At 39.8% G+C, this 13,960-nt stretch overlaps 1 protein-coding gene across 4 annotated transcripts in view; it reads right to left on the reverse strand.

Moving 5' to 3' along the window:
* Positions 1–13,960, reverse strand: part of COL14A1 (collagen type XIV alpha 1 chain) — a 179,148-nt gene that overhangs the window by 38,267 nt on the left and 126,921 nt on the right. For all 4 annotated transcript variants that reach the window (XM_070392050.1, XM_070392051.1, XM_070392049.1 and 1 more), the window contains exons 38-40: positions 11,553–11,648; positions 10,366–10,419; positions 9,948–10,001 (exon numbers count right to left, since the gene is read on the reverse strand). In XM_070392050.1, the coding sequence (XP_070248151.1) occupies positions 9,948–10,001; positions 10,366–10,419; positions 11,553–11,648 (204 nt within the window). The remainder of the gene's footprint in view (positions 1–9,947; positions 10,002–10,365; positions 10,420–11,552; positions 11,649–13,960) is intronic.

Here is a 13,960-nt window from a genome sequence, read left to right on the forward strand (position 1 = left end):
TTGTAAGCCTCACATTTGTCACATTATTAAAAATATTTGCAGCCCCGGCTGGTGTGGTTCAGTTGATTGAGTGTTGCCCCATGCACCAAGAGATCAATGGTTCTACTTCTGGTCAGGGCACACGCCCAGGTTGTAGGCTAAACCCCCAGTATGGGGTGTGCAGGAGGCAGTTGAGCAATGTTTCTCTCATCATCGATGTTTCTCTCTCTCCCTCCCCCTTTATCTCTCACTCAAAAATCAATAAAGACATATTTTAAAAATATTTGCAGAGCTATTATGTGCTGGGCACTCTGTAGGTCTAGGGTAGACATGATTGAAAAAGAGAGTCTCTTTCAAACGAGTTTATAATGTTGAGAAAAATCAACAATTGAAAGAAAATAACAATGTGCTATGATGATGGAACTAGAAGAATTCCGTGGGAACGTGTAGGAAGAGCTCCTAATCCAGGTGTGGGATCCAAGGATGATTTCATAGGAGAGGTGGCATTTAAGTCAAGGGACCCAGGATGGTCAGCCACTGCTTTAGTCTCCCTGCCCAAGTACCTGTGTTACAGCCCATCCTGTCAAGCCAGTCAGCACTGAGGCAGGGGCTCAGGTTCGTTTTATCATCTCTTCATCCCAGGGTAAGCAACAATAGCAACCATTTTTTTTTATAGAAAAACAAAAACCGTTGTAAAATGTCTTCATAGGGCAAAATAGTAGGCACATTCTAGCTTCATGATTCAGTTTCAGTTAAAGCTCACTGAATGGTCTCCAACCCTATAAGCTAAAAATGTGTTTGCATTTCCCAAAACATTTCTATATCTATAAATTATCCATTTTATATCAGGGGGCAGGGGCAATCTGAGAAGTGTGTTTGTGGATTAAGCACTTTTAAAAAGCAGAAACCCTTAATTAACAATAAAGAATGAATATTAAGGAATAAGAGATTAAATGATAAGCATAATGTGGGAATTTACTTAAACTGACAAATATATTTTTTAAAGGGCATGAAATGAGCCACCCACAAATAGGGATGTTTTATAACATGAATAGCTCCAGGCATTTCTCTTTTTTGGGATTCCCATCTCAAAATATTAATATGTACCCACAACCCACATTAAAAATATTTTTGCTATAAAAACTTGAAAGGATTTTTACAATTTGTTTTTGAAGAGATTTGGCTATGACCAACTCATTAAGTTATGGTTGGCGATAGTTCATCAGCAAAAGGAAATCTAACCTAAAATTTGAGTTCAAAATCACTAATTATCAAACAAGTGCTAAATTTAACTATGGCTGAAATTGGCAAAGCATACCACTTTATAGACATGTAATTATACATTTATAAATTTCCACCTTTCAGTTTTCTTTTCCATACTTTAGAGCAAATATATATACTTCTCCTGGCCATAATCATTTATTGTAGGCTCTTAAAAAGTTTCTAGTTTCTATGTAGTATGCCTATGGTGTCTAAAGGATGAAACCGATGTTCCTGCAAATAGTATTGTAACTGAAATTAAAGTCAGAAGCTAGAATATTTGTGCCTGTGTAGCTACTAGAAAGAGCTCTCAGACCCAATGACTTATTCACCATTCGTGCCTGCTTTGAAGCCCACGATGGTGAGCCATGGAAACTAACCTGAAGATTCTGGAACACCAATCGTTAAGATCTGTCGACTGACGCTACACTCTCAGGGCGAGTGGGGTCTGTAAGCAGCTGGCATCTGATGAGCTTGTTGAAACAAACCAAACTCAAGCAGAGAGGGCTAAAGAAATACTGGTAGAAACTCCTGATGCACAATTTCAGCCCTGCGGCATGGCTCTGGACTGCTGTGAGCGACAGTGGAGAGACTGTGGCAGTCAGCCATGAGAAATAAGGCTGCTACTTGCAGCAAAGGATTAAGACCAACCACCAGATTAAGAGGCCAAGCAGCAAAAAGCCACAGACTCTGTAAACACTGGTCCAGCTAGAGATCCAAGATCAATCCTTATGTGTGACAGATATCATGTTGAGTCACACTGGGGAACCTTCAGTGATACACACACACAAATTTATGTATATGTGTAAATATGTATGTATATATATATATATATATTTAATCTACTTAGATTTTTATATATTCTCTGTTTACATATACTTCTATATACACAACACTATTTTAATATGTACATATGCCGGGAGCCGGTCCATCCTTGCTGCTTGACACAGTCGCTACAGAGAAGAAACATCTGCACAGCATATGTTTCAAGGGACCTTGCGTATATAGCATACTGTTCTTAATATGTTTGCTCCCCTTCTTGGCACTATGTGTATTAACCAAGGTCACCTCTGCGAGAAAGGTTGTTTCCCCAAGTAGGAATTTTTCCCTGAAGTTAGGGAGGGAATAAAACCCCTTAACTAAGTGCCAGGCGGGTAGTTAATCACTTTAACTAAGAACAATCACGCTTAAGCTACATAATCTTTACTCCCTGGAATGGAGATAAGAAACACCCTAACCTTTGGAATAGAGATTGATAGGATTAGAATCAACTGGTATAAATACAGATGTAACAAGACAACAGGACATAGAACCTAGCAAGAGAACCTGGCTGAAGAACCTAGAGACAGAACCTAGATAGAACATGGCAAGAGAACCTGACTAGAACCTGGTGACTGAACCTGGCTGGAGAACCTACAGAATCTGGCTGGAGAACCTAGCGAGAGAACATGGCTACAGAATCTGGCGGGAGAACCTTGCTATGCTGATCAACTGAAGGCTGTCTCCGTGTCATTCCTTCTTCGGCAACTCCATCCACACCTTTGGGGACCCCTGGACCTGGTGGGCTTGGACCCCCAGCATATAAAAATTCCTACCTGGGGAAACAACCTTTCTCAGAGAGGTGACCTTGGTTAAAACACATAGCGCCAAGAAGGGGAGAAAACATATTAAGAACAGTATGCTATATACGCAAGGTCCCTTGAAACATATGCTGTGCAGATGTTTCTTCTCTGTAGCGACTGTGTCAAGCAGCAAGGATGGACTGGCTCCCGGCAAATTCCCCCTTTTTTATTTTTCCAAGCCCAGCAGGTCCAGGGGTCCCCAAAGGTGTGGACGGAGTTGCCGAAGAAGGAATGACACGGAGACAGCCTTCAGTTGATCAGCATAGCAAGGTTCTCCCGCCAGATTCTGTAGCCATGTTCTCTCGCTAGGTTCTCCAGCCAGATTCTGTAGGTTCTCCAGCCAGGTTCAGTCACCAGGTTCTAGTCAGGTTCTCTTGCCATGTTCTATTTAGGTTCTGTCTCTAGGTTCTTCAGCCAGGTTCTCTTGCTAGGTTCTATGTCCTGTTGTCTTGTTACATCTGTATTTATACCAGTTGATTCCAATCCTATCAATCTCTATTCCAAAGGTTAGGGTGTTTCTTATCTCCATTCCAGGGAGTAAAGATATGTAGCTTAAGCGTGATTGTTCTTAGTTAAAGTGATTAACTACCCGCCTGGCACTTAGTTAAGGGGTTTTATTCCCTCCCTAACTTCAGGGAAAAATTCCTACTTGGGGAAACAACCTTTCTCGCAGAGGTGACCTTGGTTAATACACATAGCGCCAAGAAGGGGAGCAAACATATTAAGAACAGTATGCTATATACACAAGGTCCCTTGAAACATATGCTGTGCAGATGTTTCTTCTCTGTAGCGACTGTGTCAAGCAGCAAGGATGGACCGGCTCCCGGCATACATACATGTATATATTACATATATAATTTAAATGTATAAAGAGTAACCTGCAATGGTGACTTCAGTAAATTAAAACAAGAAACACCAGCAATATTATACCTAAGAAGTCATTTTAACATCTACAATAACAGGCCTAATATAATATACTATCCGGTGATTCCAAAACTTAGCTGATTATCAGAATCATTAAGCTTTTTAGAATTATACATTTCTAGGTTATGCCTAAGACCTTTTGTATCTGAATCTCTGAGGTTGAAACCCAGTAATCTTCATATTTAAAAAAAGAAAAGAAAAGAAAAGAAAAAAGCAAACCACAAAGCAACAACATGATGACTTAGGCTGTGAAACTACTGTTTTATTTAACAGTATCTGGCCTGACCCTGAAGAATGGCATCAGAACCAGAGTGCAAGGCACATATTATTTGTATCCTGTGCCCCGACAGGAGTATCGTTACAGCCTGTAACAACATAACCTCCTAAGTAATGTTCCCAGTAACCCCCCAGATGTGCCACTATCCAAGTAAAGGTTTAACATAATCAAAGAAATACATTCTTAGAGGTGAAATATCAACTTCTACTTTACCAAGAAAGTAACCCAAACTGGGGTCCTTCTGCCCCAAAATGCTGGGTGAGATATCTTCAGCGATGGGGTCCTGCTTATTAAACTTCTTTGTGGAAGACTTTTCTACATTCACAAAATCCCACAGTGATCTTTGTTGACATAATTCCATGGAAGGACAGCGTGCAGGGTTGGAGCTGAGGAGGTGGGTTATAATCCTGGCTCTAACACTTATTAGCTGTGTGGCATTGTTCTAATACTTCCATTTTGGGGGCTTGCAATTCTTTGTCTGTAAAATGGGGTAACAGTGTCTAGCATTTGAGGTTATTCTGAGGAACAGAGAACATAACATTTGTAAAGCACCTGCATCTTGTCGGTAATGAATGATAGTGGTTGCTGCCATTTTTACTAAAATAAGTTTTCAAATCCCAATTGCACTTATTATTATCATGGTGGCTGACTTAAGGAGGTTCTCCTGCAGTTTTGTAGAATTCCATCTAGACCCACGAAATAGAAAATCAAATCATTTTCTCCATTAGCTTTCTGGTGGTATGTTACATTTCCTCTTTTGGGGGAGGAAGATACTCATGGGGGTGATTATGAATCTTAGCAGTTAACAAAATATTCTTTAGATGACTCTCTTGTCACTGTTTAACATTTATAACAGGAATTAAATCCAGATAGTTGACTCAAGTTCAATTTCTTGAGTACATTTTAAACCCAACTGACTTGGATGAAATGGGACAGTCATCACAAAAATGGTCCTTGTATACATCAAACCCACATAAAAGGAAGTATGTTCCAAGTGTCTTTTCAATGTAAAATCCAAGAAAATTCAACACCGACAATAAACTACTTGTTTTTCCTTTAGATTTTTTAAAAATATATTTTACTGATTTTTTTACAGAGAGGAAGGAAGAGGGATAGAGAGTTAGAAACATCGATGAGAGAGAAACATCCATCAGCTGCCTCCTGCACACCTCCCACTGGGGATATGCCCGCAACCAAGGTACATGCCCTTGACTGGAATCGAACCTGGGACCTTTCAGTCCACAGGCCGACGCTCGATCCACTGAGCCAAACCGGACAGGGTTCCTTTAGATTTTTAAAAATAGTTCTTAAAATCGTTTGAGGCATCTTAATATGTGAAGAACAGGCATTATAAAATATTACTCTGTTCTGACTCATTAGGGTTACATTGAAAAGAGTTAGTACTAGTATCAGCAAAAATTGAATTTTTATATAGAAATTCTTTATATGAATGGATCCCCATAATGACTCTATGGGGTCAAATATTATTTTTTCCACTTCACAGATGAAGAAAGTGAGGGTTGGAAATATAAAGTAACTGGCTCAATGTCTTATGGTTAGGGTTCAAACTCAGGTCTGGCTAACAGTGTAAGTCTAGGATATTCACCACTGGGCAGTCCTGCTTCTAATAACCTCACAGATTTTGCAGAATCCATAAGTAGGTGTTTTTTTAAAGACAGCATTTCATCTTTATAGATTAGAAAGAAAGGCTGTGGTTATGGCAAGGGCATGAAAATACAGGGAGCAGAAACCTGGGGGGAAGGAAGCAATTTAAATGAAGTTTACTTGGAATTTAAAAACGAATACCCTTTGTATCACAGAGGAATGACTATCTTCCAGTGCCATAAACTATATATCTCCTTCTCATTTTTATTTCTTGTCTGACTTTTTCTATAACCACATTATGAATTGAAAATGAAAGTAATGCTTAAAGCTTCTATTGGGAGTGCCTGACTGAAAGCTGGTGGTCTTGGATGTAAGTGAGACTCAGAACTAGAAAAGAGGTTGCTTTTTTCTTTTCTTTCTTTTTCAGTTCTTTCTCTCAGTTCTTAGGTTTATAATCTATGTCTTGCCTGCTCTTAGTTTCTCTAAGAATCGCCAGGATGTCTAGAGTGAAGGCTGAGAAATCCACCCTACAACAGAGAAGCTCAAGGTCACAGGGTGTAGCCTGGAGTCACAGACACCCAGAAAAGAGGAGGGAGGGGGAAGAGGCAGGGGGTGAGATCTACAGCGGAAAAGAAAAACGAGACAAGAATGCTGGTGGTTGGAAAGGCTCACAGTGAAAGCTGGATGCCTAACTGCATTCAGCTGTTAACACTGCATTTGCACTGTTGCTTTATAGAGTGTGGCCCTGCATTGGGCTCTATGGCCTCCCCAGCAAGAGGCTGAGACGTGTTCCGAGAAGAAATCCAACTTTGGCTGGACTTGCTCTGTGGCCTCAGGCTCAGGATGGAACGTGAGCTGCCTCCTTGAGGAGTCAAAGATCCCCCTTGGGAAAAGCCAGAATAAGCTAGAAACACTAGAAAACAAGTTCCCTATTTAAAGGGGAGATGTTTAATCTTCTCCTTTTTATTCTTTGTTAAGCTCTCCCTCCTTCCAGACTACTAGTAAGTCAAGGGGTAAGATTGGCACTGGGTCCAGGAAAGAGGTGCTGACCTTTCTCTAATCTCACAGTAAATGTGATGGTACTAGCTTTGGGTTATGAGTTCTGAACAATCCATATGAGAAGACAAAGATTTAAAAGAAAGAAGAATGTGCAGTAAGGAATCACCCACCTCTCCTATAGCACACCTCGCTCACTGACCCCCTGAGACTCTCCAAGGAGCTAGGAGCACTGACTGGACAGCATCACACACATTTATTCCAGCTTCCTCCTTCTGTGCCGTCATTCAAGATCAGAGGAAATGAAGTCACAGTAACTGTAAGTCATTGAAGCACTTACAGTGATGAAAAAACAAAATATCTCTGCTTCCTGATTCCCTGGACACTGAGCCGAACTGGGCAGCTCCCTGGGAGTGGCTTCCCAGGCATGTCAGCAGTAAGTTTCATCGTGTACTGGGTTTGCCCTGTCTGTTCTGTGCCACGCTTGTAATTGTGATTATTGTCATTATTATTTTCCAATTGCAGGTTTGCCTTTTAGGATGGCCCAAGGAAGAGCAGCAACAATCATCAGTGTTTGTCCTAGGACTCTTTCAACACCCCCCCACTCCTCCTGCCTAACCACAGACCCCTGGGCACTCCTGCTATCCCAGAAAGCCCTGGCCTTCAAAGTCCTGGATCTGTCCTACAACCATGCCAATTGGTCCGGGACTTCCTAAAATCTTGAATTTACAGTCCTGCTAAATACCTACCCATTTGTTTTAAACCTTTTACTTTTCTTAAAAAGTTATCTGACTAAACACATCAGAGCCACCTAAATAACTTTGTTTTTACCCACCTCTCTTCCTTCTCGACTCTCTCTGAGAAAGACAATTTTCCTGGCTAAGGGAAGAGTCATGCCCTTGACACTACCCCCATCCTTCCATCTCCTCTGGGTCTACGAAGTGCCTCCTTAGATACAGAAAGTTTCTCACTTTGGCTCCTTCCCCCCTGGAGGCATTAATGGACATGTTTCTTGGTTGAGCATAGTCCATGAGACATAGCACATGCTCAATTAAGATATGTGCTCAAGGAATCTTTTATTAAATAAGATATTAGATGTTAAAATATATACCCACTCCTTTCTGCAAACAGGGCAGTGACATTACATAATTCCAAGGGACACCATCATGTTTTGTTCTCTGTGAATGGCACCCCTTCGAGTTGTACACTGGAAATTCATTGCCCTCAAACATCTTTTCTGAAACAACTGTCACAGTATTCCCACAATCTTTTTATTATTTTTAACCTGCCCTATAAAGTACAAGTATCCTCTGAAACCAGTCTTAAAAAGCAAGTTCATACCAATCTAAGAATTTTTCAAAGTAGGAATTGGACATACCCTGAACGTTTTCCCTCTAACTTGAGGGAGAGAGGAAAACAAAATCCATATACAGATATCTTATCACTTAATTACAGCTCTAAGATTTTAATCTTAGAAAAGAAAACATGTTTGGAGGAATAGCAAAATATTTACAAAAAGTCTGTGTTAGTATATTGGTTTTTTTAAAAAAAAGAATTCCAAAACCAAACGATCCCAACATGAATCCAATATGTTTGAATTAGGAGTTCTTGCCAACATTGGACTCTAGACATGGATAAATCAAGTCAATTCACTGAACCAAATCAGTGAAATTGCCATTTTCAGAACTTCGGGAATCATGAAAGAATCTAGGTGGGTAACCACACAGGATCTTAGCCTAAGCCCTTTGCCAAAACATATAAACACTCTAGACACACCTTCCACATCTACAAGAAACCTACATAAATCTAACTTTCAGAGAATGCCTCCTTTAGATACATCCACCTGGCCCTGCTTTGCAGACTGAGTAATTCCATTTGATGGACAGAAACTAAACTGGGTTTTTAAGCAAATGAGAGTTTGGTGGAGGGGAAAAAAGAACATGGAAAAATTTAAGGTCCCACACCTAGCTTTCTATAGAAAAAGCAATCTCCTTATTCTTGAGTAGAACAGGTACCCTGGGCTGAAGGCAAGCCTTGTTTGAGTAGAGAAGTGAGTCTTTTAGCCAATTGTTTTTTAACCTAATGCCAAAGACACCACTGAATGCCAACACATTGTCTGTCCTTCATTGGATTGGATCTAAGTGGCTGCAACTCCATATAATTCAGTTTTGAGAGAAACTGTGGAGCTGCCTACATGTCTAAATCAGTGATTGTTTAGGGAAGACCAGTCTCTCTCTCCCTTGCTGAAAATTCAGACTTCCTATTGCCTTCCTGTTAAACCCCAAAATCCTTACTCTGAAAGAAAATAGATGATTTAAGTGAATATGTATTTACCTCTCCAGCTTCATTTTCAGACAATTTCCCCACTTCTAAGTCTATGTGCACATGTGTGTGGCATGTACACATACACACACACACACACACACACACACACACACACACACACTGCACTCTAATCTCCAGCCATACTGACCTATGTGCAATATTGGAAATGCCCACACTCTGTTCATCTCCCCTGCTTTGTATATGCCATTTTCTCTGCTTGCTGTAACTTTCCTTTCTTCATGCACCTGGCTAGTTTCTATCTCTTAGTTCATACTCAGCCTCCTCTGGGAAGCTCTTCCCAACCCTCGAAGTCTGGAATAGTTATCTATCCTCTGTATTCCCATGGGGCTCTGTAAATACGCTATCATAGCATTATTATAGCTCCTCCCGCTAAGCTGCAAAATCTTTGAAGACAAGAACCTCAAACCTCGCTCGGTGAAGATGCTGATGAACAAACACTAAATGTTACCTCCTCCCTCTTCTAAGCATCCTTATAATTTCTTTGACGGCTGTCCACTTCAACAAGTTAAAAAAATAATTGACATACATTAAATGAAAGGAGAGTACTGCAGATCATCATTATATTTAAATTTTGATTCATGATTCTTCATTTCCTTTAGGTTTGTGTCATGAGCATTAGAAAAAAATTGGAAAATCTGCTCAATCAATACAATTCAGTGCAAAGTGTATTCAGGTTATGAGAACCTTAAGAAAGAGGTGATGCTAATTTGGGAAGGTTTGATGAAAATTCCCAGATTTTGATGAAAGTAATAGACATAGAAGATGTCAGTGAAGGGAAGTAGGTGCAGGATTGATAGACTGTAAGTAGACAAGAGGGAAAAGAAAAGAAAAAAACCTGGTTTTATAGACTGCACTGCATAGAAACCTGCCAGAAGCAAAAGGTGACTTGGTGAGAAATCTACTGTGCTAACAACCAACCTTGGGTAGTAAGTCCTTACCCTCTGGCCTGGAGAGCCATCGCGTCCTGGTGAGCCAATGCCTCCTGGGATGCCCTATATAGAACAAGGACAAGATAAGAGTCAGATTCATGGAAACCAGCTACCCTTGCACCAAGCTTCCCTGAAACAGACCAAGGCCTCCCCCTAAACCTAATAGGTGAGATCTTTGTGACTGCCCATTCAGAACCCAGAAAAGGAATGCCCCCCACCAAAGCTCACCCTGAGCCCATCAGTATGACCCTTAGAGGGGGATTAAGGTAAATGAATACAGACCAACCATCTTTAAAATAGAAACCACTTATTGCCAAGATTCCAGCTACTTCAGAACTATACTCTCTCCCCAACCCCCCCACCCCCCACCACCATTAGCTCTAGTCTAGAGCTAAGAGCAATAGACTAAAAAGAACAGAAATAATACCTGTAGACCAGGCAGGCCCGTCTCTCCTTTCTCCCCTTTTTCACCTGGCATTCCCTGAATATCCAAAAAGTACATGGGGTTAAGTTCACACAGGTCAATACTTTGTCTTTTCTTTTTCTCCATGGACTGTTCTAATATTTTCAACATAAAATTGCTCCACACTAACATCCAAATACAGCATATTTCACTTCTCACATACGCTACACTACTTATGTAAGCTTTCCTAGTAAGCTGAATATTTATATATCGTAATAGTTTAAACACAGAACATACAGTCCGATATGGTTAAGCCCATAGAGTAAATATGTGGAGGGGAGTCTTGGACATTTCAATATTGTTTATAGTTTATATTTTAAAACCATTATCCATATAAATTTTTGTTTTGCTTTGGCTAATTTATAAGAATGGAAAAGCAAACACAGACACTGGTAAGACCTCAACAAATGCTTATTATTATTATTAGCAGTAATTGCACACGTTGGCATGTTGATGCGTTCTAAAATGTGAAAATAACCCTGGAAAAGAAAACTTAGCTAGGGAACATATCATGTGCACAGAAAGACTGCTAAAATGGCTTCAAAGGATCTGTTTGCTTCAAATATTAATTACAGAGATTGGTTTTATTCTATACATCTAGATCTCTATGGTAAGTTTAATGAAAATAAGTGAGTGGAATTAAATTTGTTTTCAGTGGTCCAAACAGCTCTTAAAAAGAAATGAGGCTATAAAAAGTACACTATTTATCATCTAAAACTCATACTTAATGTACTGTACTTTGATGCTCATTGAGATAAAGATGGCAAGTAAAACACTTGCATAAATCTATATCCACAATCACTATAAACACATAATGGATAACTTAACATTTGTTAATGCTAAGGACTTAGTCAAACAAGAAAAAGGGCAATACATGTCAAGCCCTGTTTTAATTCTACAGACCAACTGCTCATGGATATATGTACTCCATAGCCTTGTATGTGTTTGTAAAAGATGTCATCGCTGAACCAAAAAATGGCTAACGAATGAACTCTCAGTCATTACTCTTATTTCTCAATTCTTATTTGTAGGTAGGAGTTGATAGGGGCTAAGGATCATAATTAAGGCACAGAAGACAAACGTTCATTCTTTATAACTCATGGAGAAATGATAATAACAAAAACCTATCTGACTGTTTACACACAACTCACAGGTATTCCTTGAATGGACAGACCACTTGGTCCTTGGGGTCCAGGGGGACCCTGAGGTCCTGGAGGGCCTGTTTCACCCCGAGGGCCATCTGGTCCCTGTAAGGCAAGAGAGGAAAGTCATCCCAGAGGTAAGTTAGACCCTCTGGTACCCAGAAGATATTTCTGCTTAGGACACTGATAATGTATTTCCTTAAATAATTTTTCCTAAGACGTGAAATATTCATGGGATAACAAGACACTTGTTATCCCATCCTCCGATGATTCACCTCCCAGATGAAATGTCATCAGTAAACCAAAAGAGGAAACACGCAACTTTGTTTTTTTGCTTTCATAAATAAGAATGCTATGCCAATTATATGAGTTACTAGACCTCCCACACGCCATAACAAATGCAAAATAAATAAACGCTTCAAGACCACCCTCCTGGCCTGTAAAGATTTATACCATCCAGCTGAACTACATTCTCCCCACCTTCACTACTGTCAGTTACCTACCGCATGGGCATTCCTCCACATTTATTGAAGGCTTTGCACCTACCCTCTGCTTTCTTCGTCATCATGATCCTGCCACCACCCTAATGTCTCTTCAGGGGTCATTGAATGACCTTCCTAGCCTCCACATTATTTAATTTCCTTTCTTCCCAGAATCAGACATTCCTCTCATTTTAGCAACTTTTAGTTCTATAGTTTGGAATTTGTTGTGGTTTGGCTAACATTAGATATCTCTGGAATCTTAGATACAGAGAATCTACTTATCCTCAACCTCATCTCCTTGCCCTTCTCTCGTTCTGTGACTCCAAAAAAAGCCAAACTTTTATAAATTAAGACTTCCAGCACCTGGGTATCATCTTAAATGTGAAACTGATGAATCCATTACTCGGGACAAGCAAAACAGAAGAAAAAACAAAATGGTGTAAAGTAGGGGTAAATGAGTGTCGCCTGGAACCTGGTAAGTTTTAGGTGTATGGGGATAACCATGTAGAAATGCCTAGTTGTTCTGGGGTCAACAGAAGTCTGAGCTGAGGTGGATTTTGGATTAGTGGAAGGTGTGTTTGTGATAGAGGTTATTAAGGAGATTGCTGATAGAGTGAATGAGGGAATGGATTAAGATTAGATGGCAATCAGGTAGAAGGGAGAGGAAGAGTAGCCTGGGAATGGTATGGGAAAGGCGAGAGAGAGAGAGAGAGAGAGAGAGAGAGAGAGAGAGAGAATGAATTTCAAATAGAGATGTGACAGTCATGTCAAATGCTGTAGAGATCTCAAATAAGTTAAGGCAAACCACAACCTTAACATGATTTGGTACAGAAGGTGATTGGTGACTAAAGAGAGCAATTTTATAGAATTCCTAGAGGAACAGGAATCATCTGTGGGTCAACAACAATCTGAGTTGTGAATAGTGGAATTTTACACTATGAGCTCCTGTGATTTTGCTTCTTTCACATGGCAGAGTATTTTGAGGTTCACTCAGAGTCTGGCATGTTTTGGTAGTATGTTCCTTTTGATTGCTGAGTAATATTCCATTGCATGGATAGACAGAAAATTGTTCCTTTACTTGTTGAGATATATTGGATTATTTCCAGTTGTTGTTTTTTTGCAATTGTGGACAAAGTTGCTATGAATATTTATGTACCCCCCAAAAAGTGAATTATTTTTGAGGTGAGGATGTAAAAACACTGAATGAAAACTAGTCTTATAAGAAACATTGTATAAGAGAAGGTGAGAGAGAGGTAGCCAGACTTTTTAAATTATGATGGAGGAGACATGGAGATTTACAAATATTAATTAATATTTATAATAGTTGAATAATATATTGTTTGGATATTATTGAGGAATTGGGAATGGAGTAGAAGGGCAGAAAGTAGGTGGTCCCATTTTATTCTATAAAGTATAAGATAAAAATGACTAGGAAAGAACAGTGTCAGGGCTGTTTTGAGCTTCTAAATTATTATTATCTATTTACTGCAACTGAAATTCAAAGCCACAAAATAAAAAATTATACAGACTGGGGCTTTTCATTTGGAAAGTATAGTTTATCTGCTCCTACACTGTCCACCTTGGTGGACCTGTGTGCATCCTTTTCCAACAAGACTTTTTCCTAAAACCACTAAAGACTTGAATCTGTGATTCATCAAAATCATCACACAGAAATAACCACATGGGAATGATTAGAGGAAAGAGGTAAATCTTGATATCATCAAACACCGTGGAATTCCTAACACGTCTTCATGATCAGAACCATCATCCAGTGAGAATGTTAAAAAAAAACAAAAACATGATCATGGTGTTAGAGGTGTTGGGAGGAGCGAGCCAGCATCCACAGGAGCTCATTGGCCCTGCCCTCAGGAGAAACCAAGGAAGACCCAGTGTATCATTGTCTGAAAAGAAGCTTTCAAACCACTAGCTTCTCAT

This window comes from Myotis yumanensis, unplaced genomic scaffold, assembly GCF_028538775.1.
Source record: "Myotis yumanensis isolate MYYU_CA2020_CCGP unplaced genomic scaffold, mMyoYum1.0.hap1 SCAF_15, whole genome shotgun sequence".
Lineage (NCBI taxonomy): Eukaryota > Metazoa > Chordata > Mammalia > Chiroptera > Vespertilionidae > Myotis > Myotis yumanensis.